This window comes from Medicago truncatula, chromosome 6 (assembly GCF_003473485.1).
Source record: "Medicago truncatula cultivar Jemalong A17 chromosome 6, MtrunA17r5.0-ANR, whole genome shotgun sequence".
Classification (NCBI taxonomy): Eukaryota; Viridiplantae; Streptophyta; class Magnoliopsida; order Fabales; family Fabaceae; genus Medicago; species Medicago truncatula.
Genome location: NC_053047.1, coordinates 11265743 through 11285314, shown reverse-complemented (window position 1 = coordinate 11285314; position 19572 = coordinate 11265743). Strand labels below are relative to the sequence as shown.

General features: G+C 33.5%; 3 protein-coding genes and 1 non-coding gene across 5 annotated transcripts; 3 read left to right on the top strand and 1 right to left on the bottom strand.

Annotated features, from left to right (window-relative positions):
- Window positions 1-876: 876 nt before the first annotated feature.
- On the top strand, window positions 877-4582 carry LOC25495926 (protein IQ-DOMAIN 1). 2 transcript variants are annotated; one of them, XM_024785450.2, is made up of 6 exons: window positions 877-1057; window positions 1783-1860; window positions 2339-2632; window positions 3076-3303; window positions 3450-3569; window positions 3653-4582. In XM_024785450.2, exons 2-6 carry the CDS (start codon window positions 1792-1794, stop codon window positions 4223-4225), a joined length of 1284 nt encoding a protein of 427 aa, XP_024641218.1. In that variant the 5' UTR covers window positions 877-1057; window positions 1783-1791; the 3' UTR covers window positions 4226-4582. The 2 variants fall into 2 exon arrangements, with proteins under 2 accessions (XP_024641218.1, XP_013451638.1); XM_013596184.3 differs by having other exon boundaries at window positions 1777-1860.
- A 1588-nt stretch (window positions 4583-6170) lies between these two features.
- Window positions 6171-13409, top strand: LOC25495925 (nucleolar complex protein 2 homolog). The gene is made up of 12 exons (XM_013596183.3): window positions 6171-6396; window positions 6497-6669; window positions 7437-7488; window positions 7586-7680; window positions 7856-7927; window positions 9118-9624; window positions 10149-10433; window positions 10523-10852; window positions 10987-11193; window positions 12325-12414; window positions 12587-12682; window positions 12906-13409. The coding sequence occupies exons 1-12, from the start codon at window positions 6288-6290 to the stop codon at window positions 13047-13049; spliced, it is 2160 nt and encodes a 719-aa protein (XP_013451637.1). The 5' UTR covers window positions 6171-6287; the 3' UTR covers window positions 13050-13409.
- A 1043-nt stretch (window positions 13410-14452) lies between these two features.
- LOC25495924 (uncharacterized) lies at window positions 14453-18095 on the bottom strand. The gene is made up of 2 exons (XM_024786327.2): window positions 17939-18095; window positions 14453-15401 (listed from the first exon to the last, which is right to left on the bottom strand). The coding sequence occupies exons 1-2, from the start codon at window positions 18006-18008 to the stop codon at window positions 14722-14724; spliced, it is 750 nt and encodes a 249-aa protein (XP_024642095.1). The 5' UTR covers window positions 18009-18095; the 3' UTR covers window positions 14453-14721.
- A 51-nt stretch (window positions 18096-18146) lies between these two features.
- On the top strand, window positions 18147-18218 carry TRNAP-AGG (transfer RNA proline (anticodon AGG)). The gene has a single exon. It is a non-coding gene; the product is annotated as a tRNA-Pro (tRNA).
- Window positions 18219-19572: the final 1354 nt, after the last annotated feature.

Here is a 19572-nt window from a genome sequence, read left to right as displayed (position 1 = left end):
AAGAGAAGCAAATGCAGTTACACGGGTTTTTGGTAGGTTTGATGGTTATTTTGGATGGGTTTTGCAACGGTTTGGCACAAGACTTGTTTCTGCCATTGCTCAAGCGTTTAGACTTTGATTTTTGGAGATGACTTTTTGGTTCTGGTGTTTAGTTTTTATTGGTTTTGAGGCCCTCAGTGGAGGGTGTTTTTGGTTTATTTGTAGAAGTTTGTATTTGCTGCATGAGTGTTTGTGTGTGTTCCGCATATATACGGCACACTTTTCCTTTGTACGTTCCTAGTCTCCTAGCCAAGCATTCCTTGTGCTTGCAAGGATATTTTGCGTTTTGAATTAACTTCATTTTAACTTCTTCAAAAAAAAAAAAAAAACTTATCCTCGTGAGTTTAGTTCAGTTGGTAAAGACAATGCATTGATATATGCAAAACCTGAGGTTCAAACCTTGACTGCCACAAAAAAAAATTACGTAAATAGTAAAAACGGTTATAATATAGACTTATACGGCACTATGATAGATTCTTATTCTCATTAATTGTTTTACATCGTCAATGTGTGCATCTCAACCTTCTTTTTTTTTTCAGCAAATGTGTGCATATCTATTAAACATTATGTACTACAATGTTTTGAAAAAGAAAAAAAATATATTTAATAAAACTAATTTTGAATTTGATTCTTAAAATTTTTGAACTGAAAAAAAAAAATAAAAAAAAAACACAACTTTTGAGTGTCCGTCATGTTTGGTCTGAAAAAAAACCGTTATTGATTTTAGTGCTGTTGGGTTACATTAACATTATCCAACTGTTGAGTGTCCGTCATGTTTGGTCTGACTGTTATTTAACTAACATAAAATAAAATAACAACGGTTGTGGGCCCCACTTTCTCACATTGACACAAGTTGTCTCATTTTTTCTTCCTTATTGAAGTTTCCTTCAAAGCCAAGATCTGTCCTCTCTGTCATTGCATTGCACTTGCATTTTGTGGGTCCCTTCTGTTTTGTCACACCAAGTAACTTACTTCAGATTTTTCAGAGATCTAATCTTAGTACCATTCTCATGCAAAGGTATTTTGTTACATTTTTTTCCAATGTTTTACATTTTTTTGACAAATTTTTCTCTTGTTATTTATAGTTTAGTATAGGTTTTCACATTTTAATTTTTCTTTTTTTACTATTTTGGATTTTATTATCTTGGTTCTTCTACATTTCTCCACTGAATATTGTAATTGCATACTAAATTTGCATTCTTTTGTTGTAACTTTAATTTTAGAGATTTTTACTATATGGATTTGATGCACTTTTGGATTATGCTATTTGGTTTCCTCTACATTTTCTCATAGCATAACCAAAAAAATTATTTATTTTCTTGTTATAATTACAAGGTTTCAAAGATTGGAGATTTACATGGTTTTTATCATTGTTGACTTAATTAATTAGTATATTTTCTGAAATTAAGCCACTTTTTTGTGGCCATTATGCTTTTTAATTTCAGTTTCTAATTATTTCATTAATAATGCTGTTACTGATTTTTTAGTAAATAATTTGATTATAGATCTGTTTCTTGTGTTTATGGTTTCTGTATTGAGGCAATATTGCAGTTTTTGTGGCAGTTTCTATTTTACAAAATATATGCATTGATTATGTTTTTTATTAACAGTTACTTGTAGTAACTACAATTTGCATTTGTTGAAATATGAGGTTTTTAAATGTATTAATGCAATTACTTTTAATCTTCTTTTTTTATATTAAGATCTAATTTGCTTGTTCTTGTTTTATCTTCAAAGTAACAGGAATTACAAATGGGAAAGAAAGGGAGTTGGTTTTCTGCAGTGAAGAAAGTTTTTAGTCATGATTCCAGAAAAGACAAGGTTTTTTAATTATTATTTGCTACAAATATATAATTTTTTAGAATTTAATTATTATACACTTTAGAAATTTTGATTTGTTTACACTTTACACTGTCAACCTATGAAGCACGGATACGGACACGACATGGACACTGACACGCCAACACAACTAATAATTTGAAAAAATCACATAATTCAGTGTAATTACAAGTGTCGGTGTCGTGTCAGACACGACACACGTGTCCGATGCCGGGACATGCCTAATCTGAGGAGTGTCCGTGCTTCATAGCTGTCAACGAATTAAATCATTCTTTAAAAGTAATTATGATTAAAGTCAATCAGCTTTTAGGATATGATGGTTATGATTGGTTGATGGTGTAAAAAAAATACACTGACGGTGTATATAAATTAATCTAAATTTTTAATTGATTTTATGTTCAAATCACAGCAGCCTCTAATTCAAACCATTTATGTATGTTCATTGGTAAAAAAAAAACAGAAAAGCAAGAAATCTAAGAAAAAAAGTACTGAAAAGGACTTAGAAGTGGAAACAGAAGAAGTACAAGTTGCTGTTCCACCAATAGAAGATGTTAAATTGACTGAGGCAGAGAATGAACAAAATAAACAAGCAGTGTCTCTTGCTTATGCCACTGCTGCGGCGGCAGGGGCTGCTGTTGCTGCTGCTCAGGCTGCTTTCGAGGTTGTTCGTCTCACGAGTATGCCTCATTACCCTACAAAGACTAAGGAAGAATTGGCGGCTATCAAGATTCAGACAGCGTTCCGCGGATATTTGGTATGATTGTCTTGTTTTTTAATTATTTATTTGGCCTAATGATAGTTAAGCTATTACTTACATTAATCAAATCATGCCCTTTTTCATGTAGCACCGACACTTCATATTGAAGGTGTATCTGGTGTCAGACACACATGGTTAAATTCAATTATATCATCTTTCTGAATTCTTACATGTGACATGACAGTGTAGTGTGTAGTGTTCGTGTCTATGTCAGTTATTCATAGCCTTTTCTGCGTTCATTTTAAGGACTTAGGACTTTCTTTTCAACTTTTGAACCATAGAATCTAATTGTATTATTATCAACAAAATAGAATGTCATGCAGTAATTTTATTCAAAGGTTTCAGAAAATTTCAGAAGGAAGTATATTTTATTCTGAATATAGTTTGTATTTATATATAGTTGTTTCCAATTGCCTGTAAGCATGTATAATGGTTTTCAGGCGAGAAGAGCGTTGCGCGCCTTGAGAGGTTTGGTGAGATTGAAGACAATGGTTCAAGGACAATCTGTAAAACGGCAAGCTGACAGCACCTTAAGATGCATGCAAACTCTAGCAAGATTGCAGTCACAGGTTCGCCAAAGGCGGATTCGAATGTCCGAGGATAATCAGGCTGTTCAACGCCAACTACAACAGAAACACGAAAAAGAACTTGTGAAGCTGCAAGCTGCCGTAAGCATTTTGTGCATATTTTCCTTTTCTACAATACATGATAAGAATTTATTTGATGTTACCTTGGTTAGTTTATGACAATTGTTATTTTTTATTTATATAAATGTGTAATTTGTAATGAAGTGGCGAAAATATTTGTACAACAGGTTGGAGAAGATTGGGATGCTAGCTTGCAGTCGAAGGAACAAATCCAAGCAAAACTATTGCAAAGGCAAGAAGCTGCCTTCAAAAGAGAGAGGGCTTTAGCCTATTCATTCTCACATCAGGTACCAATGCTAGCTCAAATTTTGGTTCAATATAAGTGATTTTGCATGTGTAAATAAATAACTATAATGTGTTACTCTAACAGCAAACATGGAAGAATTCTTCAAAATCTATAAACCAAACATTTATGGATCCAAACAATCCTCACTGGGGATGGAGTTGGTTAGAGAGATGGATGGCGACTCGACCTTGGGAAGCCGAAAACATCATTATGAATCACAATGATCATCCATCTATTAAGAGTTCATCAAAGCCAAATTATATTCTTCCTTATGATAACAAACCTTCCCCAGTTAGCCAAAAATCAAGAAGGCAAACCATTCACAATTCTCCTTCAACTTCCTCAAAGGCAAGACCATCAAACTCAAAGGGTGAAAGTAGTATCGATGACTCGAGAAGCATGTTTAGCGCTCAATCTGAACGGTATCGAAGATATAGTAGCATTGCAGGATCATCGGTAAGAGACGATGCAAGCGTTGAAAGCTCGCCGGTGTTTCCTAGTTACATGGCACTCACTAGTTCAGCAAAGGCAAAGTCTAGAGTAATGCAAAAAACTTCACCATCACCATCTTCAATTTCTGCAAGGAAGAGGCTTTCTTTCCCTGCTTCTCCGGTTGGTTCGAGACGGCACTCTGGTCCACCTAAGGTGGAAATATAAGAGTTAGCAAGTGTAGCAACCGACACTTCAGATTGAAGATGTCTCTGGTGTCAGACACCGACACATGTCAGTTTCGTGTTTGGCGCATGTATCAGTGTCAATACTTCATAGTTGACGATAAGCCTCTTTGAATTATCAATTAAAATTTAGTAAATTATAGGCTTTGATAGTTGTTTTTCATTTTGTTTTTAAGTTTTCATTTTGTTTGTGTATTAAGGAGTAAAGGTATAGAATAATAAAAATTGGCTTCTCACTGTTCATACAGTTAGTTCTCTTCATAATCAATGTACTCACAACTAGTTTAGGAGTTACACTAGTTTGTTTAATGAAAAACTCAGGTTTGTGTTTGATTTGTCATTACCATTTCCATGGTTATGCTCTTTGTATGTTTTTCTAATTTTTAATTTGTAGGTTCAAACTGACTAAATCAGTTGCATTCTATAGTTTTTTTTTAAAAATCACACAAATTGTAATTTTTGTTAGTAAAAAGAGTTAAAATCTAATTTAGAAAATAAATTAATTGGAGGAGTTTTTTTTAATCATATTCATCGTATTATTGAAATTTAAATGAATAGGCTAGTTGTGTTTGATTTTGTGATAATCAATCAACTTATTGTCGATATTTTTTGAAATAGTCAAATCGTTCTTCAATTTGTTGGATGACAACAAATGTGTCTCTCCATCACTTCCATGTGTTAGATACACATTGATGTGATTGTTAAACATTAATATATTCGTCAACATCCTTTTCACTAATACATAGATCAACTTAATAGGAAAGTTTACCAGTGGTTTAAGTGCTTTTCTTGGTTATTCAATTTTATTACTCCAAAATGGTTCTTCTTCTTTCAACTAAGTTCCACTTCTCTCAACACGAAGAAATAAATTTTAAGATTTGTTTAACCCACACTATATTTAAGGTCTTAGATTCTTAGTAGACTCGCCAAAGTAGCTTTGGTTTACGTCTTTTGAACCCGCTTTGAGACTAATCTTTAAGATAGTAGTGAGACGTCTTTTTATATATCATTTGAAAAAGGCACTTCCATTAGGAGCATGAACTTGACGGTTGGCACAAACCACTTTTCTAACTCTTCTTCTTCTTCGCTCCATTAGCAGCGCTTGATTGATCGATAATGAAACAACTAAATGTTTGTCACCAAATTGTTGTGCCGCTACTTTTTTTTTTTTTTTGCTTTAAGGGATATGAAATGAAATTAGGAAAAGGGTAGCACTTTTCAATCAAAATCACGAACACGATGAATGGCGTAAACCCTTTAAGGGATATGAAATGAAATTAGGAAAAGGGTAGCACTTTTCAATCAAAATCACGAACACGATGAATGGCGCAAACCCTTTTTTAACTCTTCTTCTTTGTGCCATTACAAGTAATGAGTGATCGTTGATGAAAATAAACAAAACAAGTAATGAATGTGTGTTTACTTGTTAGTGTGTGGTGAAGTTCCCAATTTGTTGTGTTGTTCAAATGAAATAAGAAAAAGGGTACTAACGTTTCCCATGAACCAAAACCTTCCGTGATCTCAAGTCTTGGGACATAACATAACTTGATGGGACACTTTTGTTTTTTTTTTTGTTTTCGAAAAGAAATTGAGTTAGGGGCACTAATTAAAGATTTTAGATAGTAAATTTTTATGAAATTTCATGTAACTAATGCATTGAAAATTGAAAACTTAACCAGACTAGATGTGACAATGGTCACATGTCCACTACCGTTCTTTATCCTTGGGGTAATTTTAGAACTTCGAGGTGCTTGTGAACAAACCTAGGTGCCTAAAGAGCAATTTCCCAAAAAATGAGATTCTAATACCAAGCCCAATTCAAAAAAAAATTAGTAAACCCAAAAAATAAACATTATTTTTTTCTTTACTAAAAAAAAACATTTTTTTTTCTTTGTAAAATTTTTATTTTATTTGTTTAAAACCCTAAAACCCTGAACAACAAAAATGCATTGTCTTTGGAACACAAGATTGTAGCAGTCACACACTGAACACGACAACATTACCTTGTTCTCTCAGAACTTCAATCAAAACCTTAAAATCACCAAATGGGAAAATTAGGGAAGAACGCACGAAAATTCGCAAAAAAAAATCTTCAATCAGTTGAAAGAAACCAAAGAAAATTAAAATCCAAATTCAAACGAAAAGCTTCTAAAGGTAGTGTTTTTCTCTTCTTCTTCTTCTTATTGCAAATTTTTTAATTATTATTTATTATTTGAAAATGGGTTTGAATTTTTGTTGTTGAATGTAACAACAGGTGATGGTCATGAAGTTGAAGAAATTGAAGAAACTGATGTTGTTGTGACAAATCCTTCAAAAACTGTTGTTGAAGAGATTCAAGATGTTTCACTTGATGCTGTTTTTAGTGATAATGATGAAACTGAGGTTCTTGGTGGTGATGATTCTGATAGTGATGGATTTCTTGAAGAGGTTTGGATTTTTTTTTATTTTGTAGGGTTAAATGTGTTTTTAGTCCAGTAAAAATACCGTTTTTAAGTAGTATTCGTATTAATTTTATTTTTTTAGACATATTTTTATTGATTTAGATATATTATTATTGATTTTATTTTTTTACAAAAAAATGAGTGTTTTTAGTGTTCTTGGATTTAGCCCGGTTAAAATTAGAATTAAAATTGAACAAAATTTATGTTGGAGTTCGGTAAGGCCTAATTGGCTTAGCTCATATTGCAAATGCTAATATTGTTAGGTTGGAAACCTTCACCTGGGTTTGACCTCGGACATTGCAGTTGTGTGTGTGAGTTTCCGGTGGTGATTGTCACTTTATCTATTGACCAAGAAGAAATAGTTAATGTGGGACTGAACTTGTGATGATGCGAAGTTTATAGGGACTAAAATAGATTTGAATGTGCTAGGCGATATCACTATACTCCCTATATTAACCAAAATCAGAAAAACATCATCGTTTGTGTTCTTCGTTAGCCAGTTTGGTTCTCGGATGTATTTTTCGTCAGTTAGCTTGGTCATTGAACGTGTCTTCCATTAGCCAGTTTACTCCATCAAATTACTAACAAAAAGATACACTCGAAGATGTTTTTGTAATTTTGATATATTCAGGGATTATAGTGACACTGACTCAGGCATTTAGGAACCTAAATGAGTGTTTCCTTCACTCTCTAATTTTTCATTAGGTTTAGTTATTCTATATTCAGTATATTGATTTTTGACTATATGGACAGGACTCTAGCTTTGCTGATGTTACCGGAAGTGATGATGAAAATAATATTGAAAGTAAGGACATTTCGAACTTTCCAGTTTAAACTAAATTGCAACATCCCTTTGTTGTATGTGTTTTATTAGATTAGATTCTGATGCAAGGCTTTTGCAGATGACAATGGTGGTAGTTCATTGTCAGCGAAAAACAGTGAAATGTTCGCAGAACTTTTGAAGAAAGAAAAGAAGTTGAACAAATTGAAAGAAAAGGTAGTTCCTTTGTGGCCTATGTTTTCTTGGTTGGTTTCCACCAGAATCTTATTTAGTACATAATGTTATTTTATATTCTTCACCTCGTTTGATTCTAATGAATGAAGTATTGGGTATTTTTTGCCATTCAGTGTTTCTTTCACAAATATCTGACTTCTCCTTTTGAAATCTACAGTTTCCAGGGTTTTCTAAATTCCTGGCAAATTATGATGATGAAGACACTGGACTATCTTCAGATGAAGAAACTGTGAGTATATTACACGGATATTTTCATGTTAGAATTCCCTGTGAATAATTGATTGACGTCTTCTAATAGTTAGTATTAGAATGGCAGATATACTTGGTTTAATATAGCTTCAAAATGTTTTCTTAAGCGGATATAATTATTCTACTAAGACCGAGGATTATGTATTTTAAGCATCTCTTAAGGAAGAGATGTAACTTAATATTTTTTTAAAAAAGTCTACTTTGTTGAATTCCAATCTGCTTGGTACTTTATAATGTACTATGCTTTATGCTTTGGATTGTTGCATTGTATTTCAATATTATTTTCTTTTTAGAGCTTATTTGATGATTAGTACTAGATAATGATAGAGTATGCGCTTGTTTAGTTGACAACAAGATAAAAAAGATTGAATAGGATGAAACATCACGAGGTTATGTCACAAGTTCGTCTTTTGAATGTGATTTATATCCTATTATACCTCTATTTTGTTCATCTCAAATACATAATAGGATACTCTAATAGCTAATTGAGCAACACATATTTGTATTTTTCTGTTTTCCTATTTATAATCCAGTAATTGGAGCTTTCTTATGTGCATCATTATGGATCAAAATCCATTTCAGCTTACTTTCATTATCAATCACTTTACTCTTTGGAAGTTCATTTGTGTTTCTGCCTGCGTTTGCATCAACCAACTGGCAGACTCACTCATCATGTATCTCTCTACCTTTGAAGCACGGACACACCTGACATGATACTGACATGAACATGTTGACACTGGTAAAAATTTGAAAAAATGAATTAATTGAACGTAATCGCATGTGTCAGTGATGGACATTGACATATATCGGACACCGGACACACCTTCCTCTAGAAGTGTCAGTGCTACAGAGCTCTCTACTACTAGCTTCTATGTTTGATTCACAACAGCGGTGGGGAATAGATGCATATGTATCTGCATTATAGTGAATTATTATGTTGTTAACAGAATATGCTGAATTCAGATATTCTGTTGTTAGTTAGATTGCGGTTACCTTGAGCCTCTTAAGGCTCAATTCCTATAGAAGTTCACAATGTTGAAACTCATTTGAATCATTTCAACATTTTAACTTGTCAGAGACTCCTCAATTTCCAACATGTAGCTTTAAACTTTCAACCTGACTAGCACTTTTGTTGATGAAAATTGACGCATTTGTTATTACGTGGTTCAGGGTTCAGATGACGAAACAATGAATGATGAAAATGCACAGACTCGGGTGGGTAAAACGTTGGCAAGTGCATCTGTTGATTCTTTGTGTAAACTGGTCAAAGAACAACAAAGTTTGCCTGCCCTTACTTGTCTCATAAATGCTTATAGAGCGGCATGCCACAGTGATTCTGAAACAACCAGTGTCATTGGCAGTGTCTTATCCAATGGCGTTCAGACGAGTGAAAAATTCTGCACGATATTAATGTTCATGCTGCATGAGGCTGATAATATGTTTAGGATGTTACTCTCAATACCAAGCTCAAGTTCAAAGAAGGAAGCTGTTTTGGATCTAAAGAATAAAGCTAAATGGTTATCTCTTAGACCTCTTATTAAGTCATACTTAAGGAATACCGTATTTCTCTTGAACCAGATCACCGACTCTGAGATATTATCCTTCTCTATTTGTCGACTCAGAGCTTCAATGATCTTTCTGGCTGCATTTCCATCTTTACTGCACAAGCTTGTCAAGGTAATCTTTAACTTCATCGTAGTTAAATATACTTGAAATTCATCATACGATATGTTTTACAGATGCTGGTATAGATGGCTTAAGAGAAAAAACAAAATATCATATTTTGATTTTCGTAAGTAATAGTAGCTTGGATTTCCAGTGTTACGTATTTTCTGTTAGCTACTTGTTGTTGGCATGAAGTATCGTTCATTTGGAAATTAGATTCTTAAACATATGCATTAACTTCCAGCCTTGTAATAATCAGAAATGATCTATTATTTTTGTTTTTTTTTTTTTGAAAAGTTGCTATTTCTATAATCAATTTTAAGGACTACAATTATTATTTAAAGAGAAATCAATGATTCTCCAGTTTGATCAAAATGTGTTGATGACTTAGTAGCCGTGACCAGATTCCCTTAATACTTAACTTTATGATTATTGTTTAACGTCCAACTGAGATCTCATGCATTTCCTGCCTTCTGGCTAAGATGTGTATAACGCAATAGTCTATTTTCCTTACGTTGCACTCAAATTCATTGCAGATTTGTGTTGATCTCTGGGTAACAGGTGATACATCTCTGTCATCACACTCCTTTCTTATGATACGAGATATAGCATCTATGTGTAGCTCTAAGTGGTTAGACATCTGTTTTGTCAAAACATACAAGGCCTTCATCGGTCGCCCTCAATCTGCACATACAAATTTTCTAAGGAACTCCTTTGTGGAGCTATGCTCTTTAGACGTGCAGAAGTCTTCAAACAAAGCAATGACATGCATAAGGCGTCTAGGTGACATATTGCTGAAGGGGTGGCAAACGAAAAAGAAGGTAAGCTTTAAACAATTTTAATATTTATTGCTATTTATTTTTTGCGTTAGGTAATATTGCTGATATTTTTCCTTTTATCTTTTGAGCAGGAGGTGGTTAATAAAATTTGTAGTTGGCAGTACATCAATTGTATTGATCTTTGGGTTGCGTTTATATCGGAAAACATACACGACTATGATCTTCAACCATTGTTGTATATGATTGCTCAAATTACAAATGGAGTTGCTCTCCTCTTTCCTGGGCCTAGATATTTGCCACTGAGAGTCAGATGTATCCAATGGCTTAATCGTCTTGCCGGTTCTAGTGGGATTTTCATCCCTGTTACATCATTCGTGCTGGATTTTCTCGAATACAATATTACCAAGGATGGTGGGAAACCTGGAAAAGATTTTGAATTTGAACCTTTGTCTACCGTGAAGGTAAGTTGAAAATGACAGCATATTTTTTCTTGTAAACTTTAGATTATTTCTAGAATTTTCAGTTATCTAATATTTCTTGGCCGATTAAATTTGTTTTCTCTACTGTTTTAATCGACTCTTGGTAATTTTTGCAGCTTCCAAAGCATTGGTTAAAATCACGTGAGTTCCAAGAAGAGTGTGTCTCATCTACCATTGAACTTCTTTCAGAGCATTTTTCACAATGGAGCTACCATGTATCTTTTCCCGAACTGGCAACAGCTCCACTTGTCTACCTTAAGAAGATAGTTGAAAAGACCTCTAATGAGAGTTTCAAACGAGTTATCAAGCGTTTCATTGATCAGGTACAAGTTCCAACTATACTTTTTCTATGATTAGCACCCAACAGCAATGTTTTTTTTTTTCTGCATGATTAACATCCAACAGTGCCGTCTATTTTGATACATTTGTTCCGCTATAATGATGTAAAACGCCGTATCTAGCATGATTCTAAATCGGGTGGAAATCCTAGAAATGTCCTCAAATGTTAGTGTTATAGGCAAGTGTTCAGGTATTTTAAGGGCGGCCCAAATGTATTTTTGTCTCTACATTTTTTTTTCTTAAAAATATTTTTGTGGTGATTACAAATTACTGGGAATTTCGACATTGAAATGAATGTGAACTGTGATAGGGCTTGCAATGAGAAAATGCTAGTTAGCACAGCGAAAAGCTTACTATTTGGAAAGTTTATTCAAGGAGTAAGAGTAAGAGGGCTTTGGGAACTTGGTAGTATTTCCATTCTGGTGATATAGGCCTTCTACTGAGTTTAACTATTAAAATTGGTGTTTTTTTTTACCGTTCTGTTATCTTTTTGTCTGACCTACTGGATTCCCGAAGTAGGAGAGGTTTTGGTTAGTACTATAGCATAGAAGGCATTTGCTCTTGCCACCTAAGATGTCCAACCAATTTGATATGTTGAACTTGACATTTAGCATTCATTGCTTTCAAATAAGCAACATGCTTAGGAAAATAGGAAAAGTTGATGGGTCTTCGTTTGCATCTATGAAGCACGGACACTGACACGTCGACACTGATAATAATTTGAGAAAATGACATATTGAATGTAATCACACGTGTCGATGTCGTGTTGGTGTCGGACGCCGGACACCCCTTCCATCAGATGTGTCGGTGCTACAGAGGTTTTCGTCCTATGACTCTTTAAAAGAATATCGCATATTGTGGTCCATTCACTCGATGGGTCTAACCAGATTGAGATTTACCAAGTGTTGAACAATACATCTGAGTAAGTTAAATCAAACTGCTCAGACTAAGGCATGGAAGGGGCCATAAGCCACTCGTTCAACGGGTTACCAGAGATACCATTTAATTGTTAATATTGCCAAAAAAAAAAATTGGTTCTTTTATGAAGCAAACAATGGATAATTAACATCTCACCCAACTCTTTTTTCTGGTTTTTCCCTTGCGTGGGAATTTAGGTGGAGTTGAATGTTGACCTTGTGCAAAAGAAAAGAGATGATGTGCCTTTCTCACCGAAGGACCAGCAGTCTGTCGAAACGTTTCTTCAGGTAATCTCACTTTTCTTCCCTCCCTGAATCTGGAAGGGATTGTCTCCCATGAAAGTTTTATCCACGGGACTTCCTCCTGTGAATATCTCACGGAAGAGGATCCATCCCCCCCCCTGAATCATGGTTCCAGTCCGTGGTGTAGCTAGACTAATTTATCGGTTTGATTTGACAGGCTGAGAAACGTAGTGGTAATAATTCATTTATGCAATACTACAAAAGCATCATGCGCAAGGCTGCTTCCAGGAAAGCGATTTCAAAGAGGAAGAAGGTATGATTGTCTTTATATCACCATAGAATAAGCTTCTCAGCAGTTACGTTATGAATGATGCTGAACCATGTAAAATTTGAGTGTACACAAAATTCATTTTTCTGGTCATCAATTTTCTCGAGAGGAATGAAGACACGTTTGACGATATAATTTTCTTAAGTTAGTATATCCTATAAATGTTGTGTTTCTGACATCATCCATGTCTCCATAATCTATGCTGCAGTCTCCAGGCAAAGGAAAGAAAAAGAGAAAGCAGCATCCAAATGGCGTTGTTGATGGCAACCCTACTGATTCTGGAAAGAAAAAGAAAACGCAACATCCCAATGGCGTTGTTGATGGCAACCCTACTGATTCTGTAAAGAATTGACACTTTTTGCTTTTATGATTTGGATCTTCTCAGATTGAAGAAAACATGTTATTTTCTTGTACACTTTGTTGTACCTTACTTTTTTAGGTTTTGAAATTTAACAGCGTTGAAGACTAATTTTGTTTCGCTCGTTGGACCTGATGAGCATCAATTTTGAAATATTTATTCTAGAGTTTTATGCAAGTCCTTAGGTTTGAAAGGGAATGTAATTCAAGAGGTCAAGATTTTGCAACTTTTTGGAGATGCTGATCAGTGCAAGGAATACTAATCTCACTACTAGGAATGTTTGACAAAAATTATCTTGTACCCATGTTTGACAAAAATGTTTGATTATTTTGCAATTTTGATGAGCTTTTGCAATTATTTATTCTTTAAGCTTCTTGAGATTCATTGACAATGTTAACAACCGATGTAAGCTTTTGTCAAGAATTCTCAATCACGTTTTTGTTTTATATGAGAATTTGATTCCATTCAAGAATGTTGATATTTGTCCTTCAAACACTCAAATATCGACATCATCAATGGATAAATGATCAGAAGTCTTAATCATTGTTAGAAGGTTTGTTATTATTAAAACGCCATATGACTGAGAATATGACTTAATAATCAAAATAAATGGTGATGTTTGTTTGAGATTTTGGTGTGTTCCTTTCAAAGTCTCTTGCTTTTCTTTGGTGTCAATTTCAGTGGACTGGCTTAACTAAAAAAAATCAATGAAATAACAAAAGCTAGGTCTAATCACTATTGACAAAAGTCATGGTAACACTTACACCGTGGAAACAATATTTAAAGACATGCTCGAATTGAAAGAAAAGATTAATTTTTCTTGTTTTCAATTTAGTTGTGTAAGTATTACTTTATAGGATTGTTGAAGAAGGTGATGTATTTATAAGAGGTATTGTGCAAAGTCCTGATTAATGTTGTTGCTATAATTCATAATGTTACTGAGGAAAAATGACAAAAATTACCATTTATGAGATACATTGGCATTGTTGGAATATGAGTGGTCCCGATAATTTTTTCTAGAAAATTCGCTGGTATTTTTGTTCTACCTATTGCGTTCGTGTTGTGCGCGCGTCAAGTAGTATGTGGCCTGTCGTTGGACGAAATGAACATAATGTTGATAGGTGGTCATGTGTAGTGTACAAGTCGTAAACAAGACATGCTTTATACGATCATTGATGTTCCTTTGTTCTGTGTCGATACACGCATCGCCAAGCATTGAGGTACGATTGTTTGTTGTTGTGACATGTGTTGTGCGAAGATAAATTTACCCGTGCGCATGGGTCGCACACTAGTTTAAAGAGATGCTCAATTTGAAAGAAAATATTAAATTTTCTTGTTTTCAATTTTAGTTGTATAAGTATTACTTCAATTTTAATTAATCTTTTATAGACAGAAAATAAAATAGAGAATAATATTTATAACCACAGTAAACATCAATAATTGTTTTGTAAAGAAGAGTACACAGAAATCACTAATAATTTTGAAGGATTTGAAATATCCCCCATAATTGAAGTTGCAAAAAATCACACAAATTTATTAATAAAACCTAAAGGGTTCATGCTATCATCAGAACAAAATTTATAAAATCTCAAAAGAGTAAAATTCCAAGTGCAGCCACATCTACACATGGCTAAAGCTTATACTCATGTCAGCAACATTTTTCAAATCACAAGTTCTTGAAAGCAGAATCATGAGTTTCCTTTTGTGGGGTGAGTCTAGCAAGAAGTGCCTTATTGTGACAGTGTTCTGTGTCCACAAAATAGAAATTCCCATTAGCCTTAAATGTCACGTAAGGCCTATTGGTGTCAGCTGGACGAATATCCGAAAACTTGATAGTCTTCGGGATATATGTTGCCAACCATGACAACATCTCAACCTCAAAGCTGTCTGAACCGGGTTCCCATCTGAGTTTGTGAACGTAAGGACTGACAAACCAGTGAAGGATAGCGGTTGTAGAAGCACTAAAGAATATCACTGATGATGCCACTGCACCCTTAAGGATGACATTACTGTCAGGGGATGTCATGAAGGTTATGACTGGACCGAGAGATACCGAGAGGCAGCAAGTTGAGAGAGATAGAAGTTTTACTTTTTTAATGGTACTTGAGATCGGACCGAAGTAGTAAACTCCAGTGTCCTTGTCTCCTTCCTCAGATTTTACTCCACTGGCGGGTCCAATGCTGATCTTGTCTTCTTCTGTTGTTGTGCCTTTAGATGTCCATCTTATTTGAGAAGCAGCAAATTGGGAAGACGGCTTGTATGCTGGAGTCGCATTGTTCCACGGTTTGATTGTTGGATTAGTAGTAATCGGCCGTCCACATGTGGAGGACCTAAAACACTGGTACACTGAACCATAGAGACAAATGCATCCAAATGAAAATATTAATGGTCAGAATATTTACAATAAATAAATAAAAATTAAAGGGGAAAAAAACCATGTTGGCATTCTAATCAGCTATCATTTCTTTCAGAAACAACATTCGAAACCGGTCTATAAATTCAGTTCAGGAACATAGCCTACTCAGCTTTGCTAACTTAGAATCATAAGATGTCATAATTCAAACTCAAATACTAAATGGAAAAAAGAGCAAGTACGTTAAGAAGACAATGGTGAACTAGCAATTAAAATTTTCAGAAGATATGAAACAAGATAAAAGAACGTTTCCTCAAGAGTAACTATTAAAAATAGTACATGAGTGATCATTGTTACACAAGCATAAGTTAACACCAACATTTTTTAACTTCAGAACATATGGGTTTCATAGGTTGTTCATAGCTATAGCTATTTGTTACATTTACATCTTAATTTGAAGTTCTGTGGTGAATTTTGATGTGTTTGTGTTATATAGTTCAATAGTTGAGAGACTATTAGCATTTGGCATGAACCATGTGTTAGAAGCAAATCAAACCAGGACCCATGATTCACTTTATTCAATTCCATAACATTCTGTGACTCAAGTTTTAATATGGCAGAAATTAAAACCAACTAGGGAGATAAACAACTCATCGGATCATTGAAGAACTGGGATAAATAAATTAGAAATGGGAAATTTAACATATTGCAAATACAAATTTAAAAGCAAAAGGGTTTCTTTTTTTTTGTGATAAAAAACAGTTAAGATATCTTTCTTAAGATTCTGTCAATGGCAGTATACATCTGTTTCAAAAAGTAACTTTAACAGAAGACTGCAAAAAGTCATCAAGCAGAGTCCATAATTGGTGTGAAGCAACTTGATTTCGCATTTTTGTGTGCAAAAAATTGGAAAGAAATAAAACAAAATTCAAGCGATGCGACATTTTTGTAAATAAAACTACTTCACAACAATAAGGTTCAGTTTGGTTTCAGAAAACATTGTGTTCCAGTTCTCTTTTTCAGCTTTATTTACAAAACATCACATTGTTTTGACACAGTTTTCAATTTTCAATGTTTCACACTTTTGTACAAAAAACAGTAACAGTCCGTATGAGTTTATAGCTGCTTCCATTCCATTACAGCCAAAGCTTATTTTTGGTTAAAAAATTGGCATGAACAAAACAAACATACACAGTTTTTCCCCACAATGGACATTTTAGAAGAGAAGAGACTAATTTTTAGTAACAAAGGGCTACACATCAAGTCACCACAACCCAAAGATGAAAGGGTTGTGGCATTACAGTCATACATTTTCCCACCAGTTATAATACCAAAGATACAACACTAAGTTCTTGGAGCTTAGATTCCGCACAAACTAAAACATCTTACTGCCATTAAATTTTATACTCCTATCTTTTCTTGTTGTCCACAGGAGGATTTCTCTCCCTCCAATTTATGGAATTTCCCATCACTTCTATACAGTATTGTTAATTGCATGTCGCGGAAAATAGTAATTAGTTCAAATTCTAATATTTCACAGCATTATATAGCTGCCATCAGTGTTCTCGTATGCCGGTTGTAACAGCGCCATTCCGACATAGCATAGCGGAATTTGGAGATAACTGCTATTAACATGCAATTCAGGAGAAAGTGATGTCAATTCAGCATTGTCAACCGTGTGTTGCAGAAAATAGCATTTGGTTCAAATTCAACTATGCAACATAACAGTGCTATAGCACCGCTTTTTCACAATATTTTCTACAAAAAGTGCATATCACAGAACAATAGCAATTTGTTCAAGTTCTGCTATGCAATAGCACCATAACCGCTATTTAACAACATCGGCTGCTATTTGACAACACTTTGCACTAAACCGCCATAATCAATTTTGGTCTAACACAAAACCAAAAATACATAAATGTATCCAAACATAAACCATTTACATTCAACCCATCTAAAAAAAGTCAAATTATTCAAAATCAATTTTTGTCACCGCAGAACCAAACATGCACATAGGGCCTGTTTGGATTGGCTTATTTTTTAGCTTATGCAAATAAATAAGCTTTTACGTATTATTCATAAGCTTGTCAAGGTAACTTATGAAAAAATAGCTTATGAAACAATTTTCGTTAGTAAGAACTTATGAATTAACATAAAAGCTTATTTATTTGCATAAACTATTTTTCAGAAGCTCAAAAATAAGTCAATCCAAAATAGGCACATAAACAAATTACGAACATGTCATAGGTTGTTCCATAAATCCTTTCAAACAGTCTCAAATGTGTTTGTGCCAAACAGACCCAAATTCACAAACAATATTAAACAACAAAAACATGTAATTTTTCAGTGAAACGTCATTCAAAAGGGAAAAAATTGAACATTGAGAAAATAAACAGAATGAATATATAAGGTAAGTTAAGATAATAGAACAACAACACAGTTTCATTGTATCATCAAAAACACAAAATGAAAAACCCTAAAAAAAACAATAAACCCTAGTTAGATAGTTCTGTAGAGAGAGAAAGAGAACCTGAAGGAGATGATAAAGAAGAAAATAAACGGTGGCGGGTTTGTGATCGGAGCAACTGAATCAAACTCATTGTTATGCTGCTAACTGAATGAATCTCTCTCACTCTTTCTGTGTGTTGTTTGTGAGATGTATATAGCGTATACTGATCAACAAAATGTAACGAGTGAGTTGTTATGTATTAAGGTTGAGGAAGGAAATGCATCAAAAAGGGCATTTGGTCTAGTGGTATGATTCTCGCTTAGGGTGCGAGAGGTCCCGAGTTCAATTCTCGGAATGCCCCTATTTTCATTTTTGCATACAAGTTTGGATTGGGAGATAATATCATACCATTAGCCTATTTTTATTTTTATTTTTTAACAAAAAAAACAAAGAATGAGAGAACATATTAGTAGTCTATTGGATTTATCCGTCTTAAATTATACGTCATTTTCCTAAAGAAAAATTGTATCATATTATAATGTCAAGAGAACATTAGTGTTAATTTTTTTTTATTTTTTTTTATCAAGTGAAGTATTGGTGTTTCTTTTTGTATTATACTTTTAATATTTTTTAATTAAGTACAAAAATAATATTTGGCCAAAAAAGAAAGATGCAAAAACAATTGAAGAAGAAAAACAAAATTACTTCACGGGTACAAGTCTTGTTAGTATCTTAGGAGCGAAGTAAATGTAAATATTTTACTTTATAAATGAGCTTTTAATTTGAAGGTCTTTCTTGCCTTGAACAGCAGCATTGTCCCTTAGAAAAACAAAAAAAAAAGCAAAATAGTTGGTTGAATTCATCTCTTTTAAATTATATGTCATTCAAAAAGCTATAAGCAATTTATATGTCATTTTATTTTAGCAACAGAAAATTGTATCGTTTTATTTCATTTTATAATCTCAATGAAACATTAATGTTTCTTTTTCTATTATACCTTTAATAGTATTTCTTAATTTGTGTGAAATTTTCAAAGTGACTTGTAATTTGAGTCAAAAAGTGTCTTCTTTTGTTTATCACGTTGAAATTATTGGTGTACTACGCCCATTGAAATTGTTTATTTTTAGAAGTTAGGAACATTTCTGAGTGGAAAGTGACTTGCAATCGGTTGATTCCTATTTCAAGTCTTTTTGCATTGTTTTTCGTTGGCATTTGAGAAATCATTGGCTTTATAGTTTAAATACTCCAATGATGTATTTGGTCTATATAGACCAAATACATCGATTACTCAATGAATATAAAAAGTCAACTTTTTCATATATGATCAGATGGAATATTATTAAAGATTTCTCTTTAATTGTGTTTCGTATATACGAGAAGGAAATCATTATGTGAATAAATTTGCTAACCATAATTTTCGAGTGCAACGCTTTGCTAATTAGTTGAATGCCATTCCTACTTTTATTAAAGATTACTTTTTTTAATTATCGAAAAAAGACAACTTTATTTTTGCAATAGATTCAATTTTTCTAACTTTTATTTGGGAAAATTTTGTTAGGTTTGGGATTTTACCTTCGTTGTTGGTGAGCTTATTGTTTATGTTAACGGTTTAATTTGTAGTTTATAGCATACAAGCTTATCATATAAGATGTTATAAGATGTTATGTATAAAATATTTATAAATTAAAAAAAAAAAAGTCAAATTGTTTTTGTAT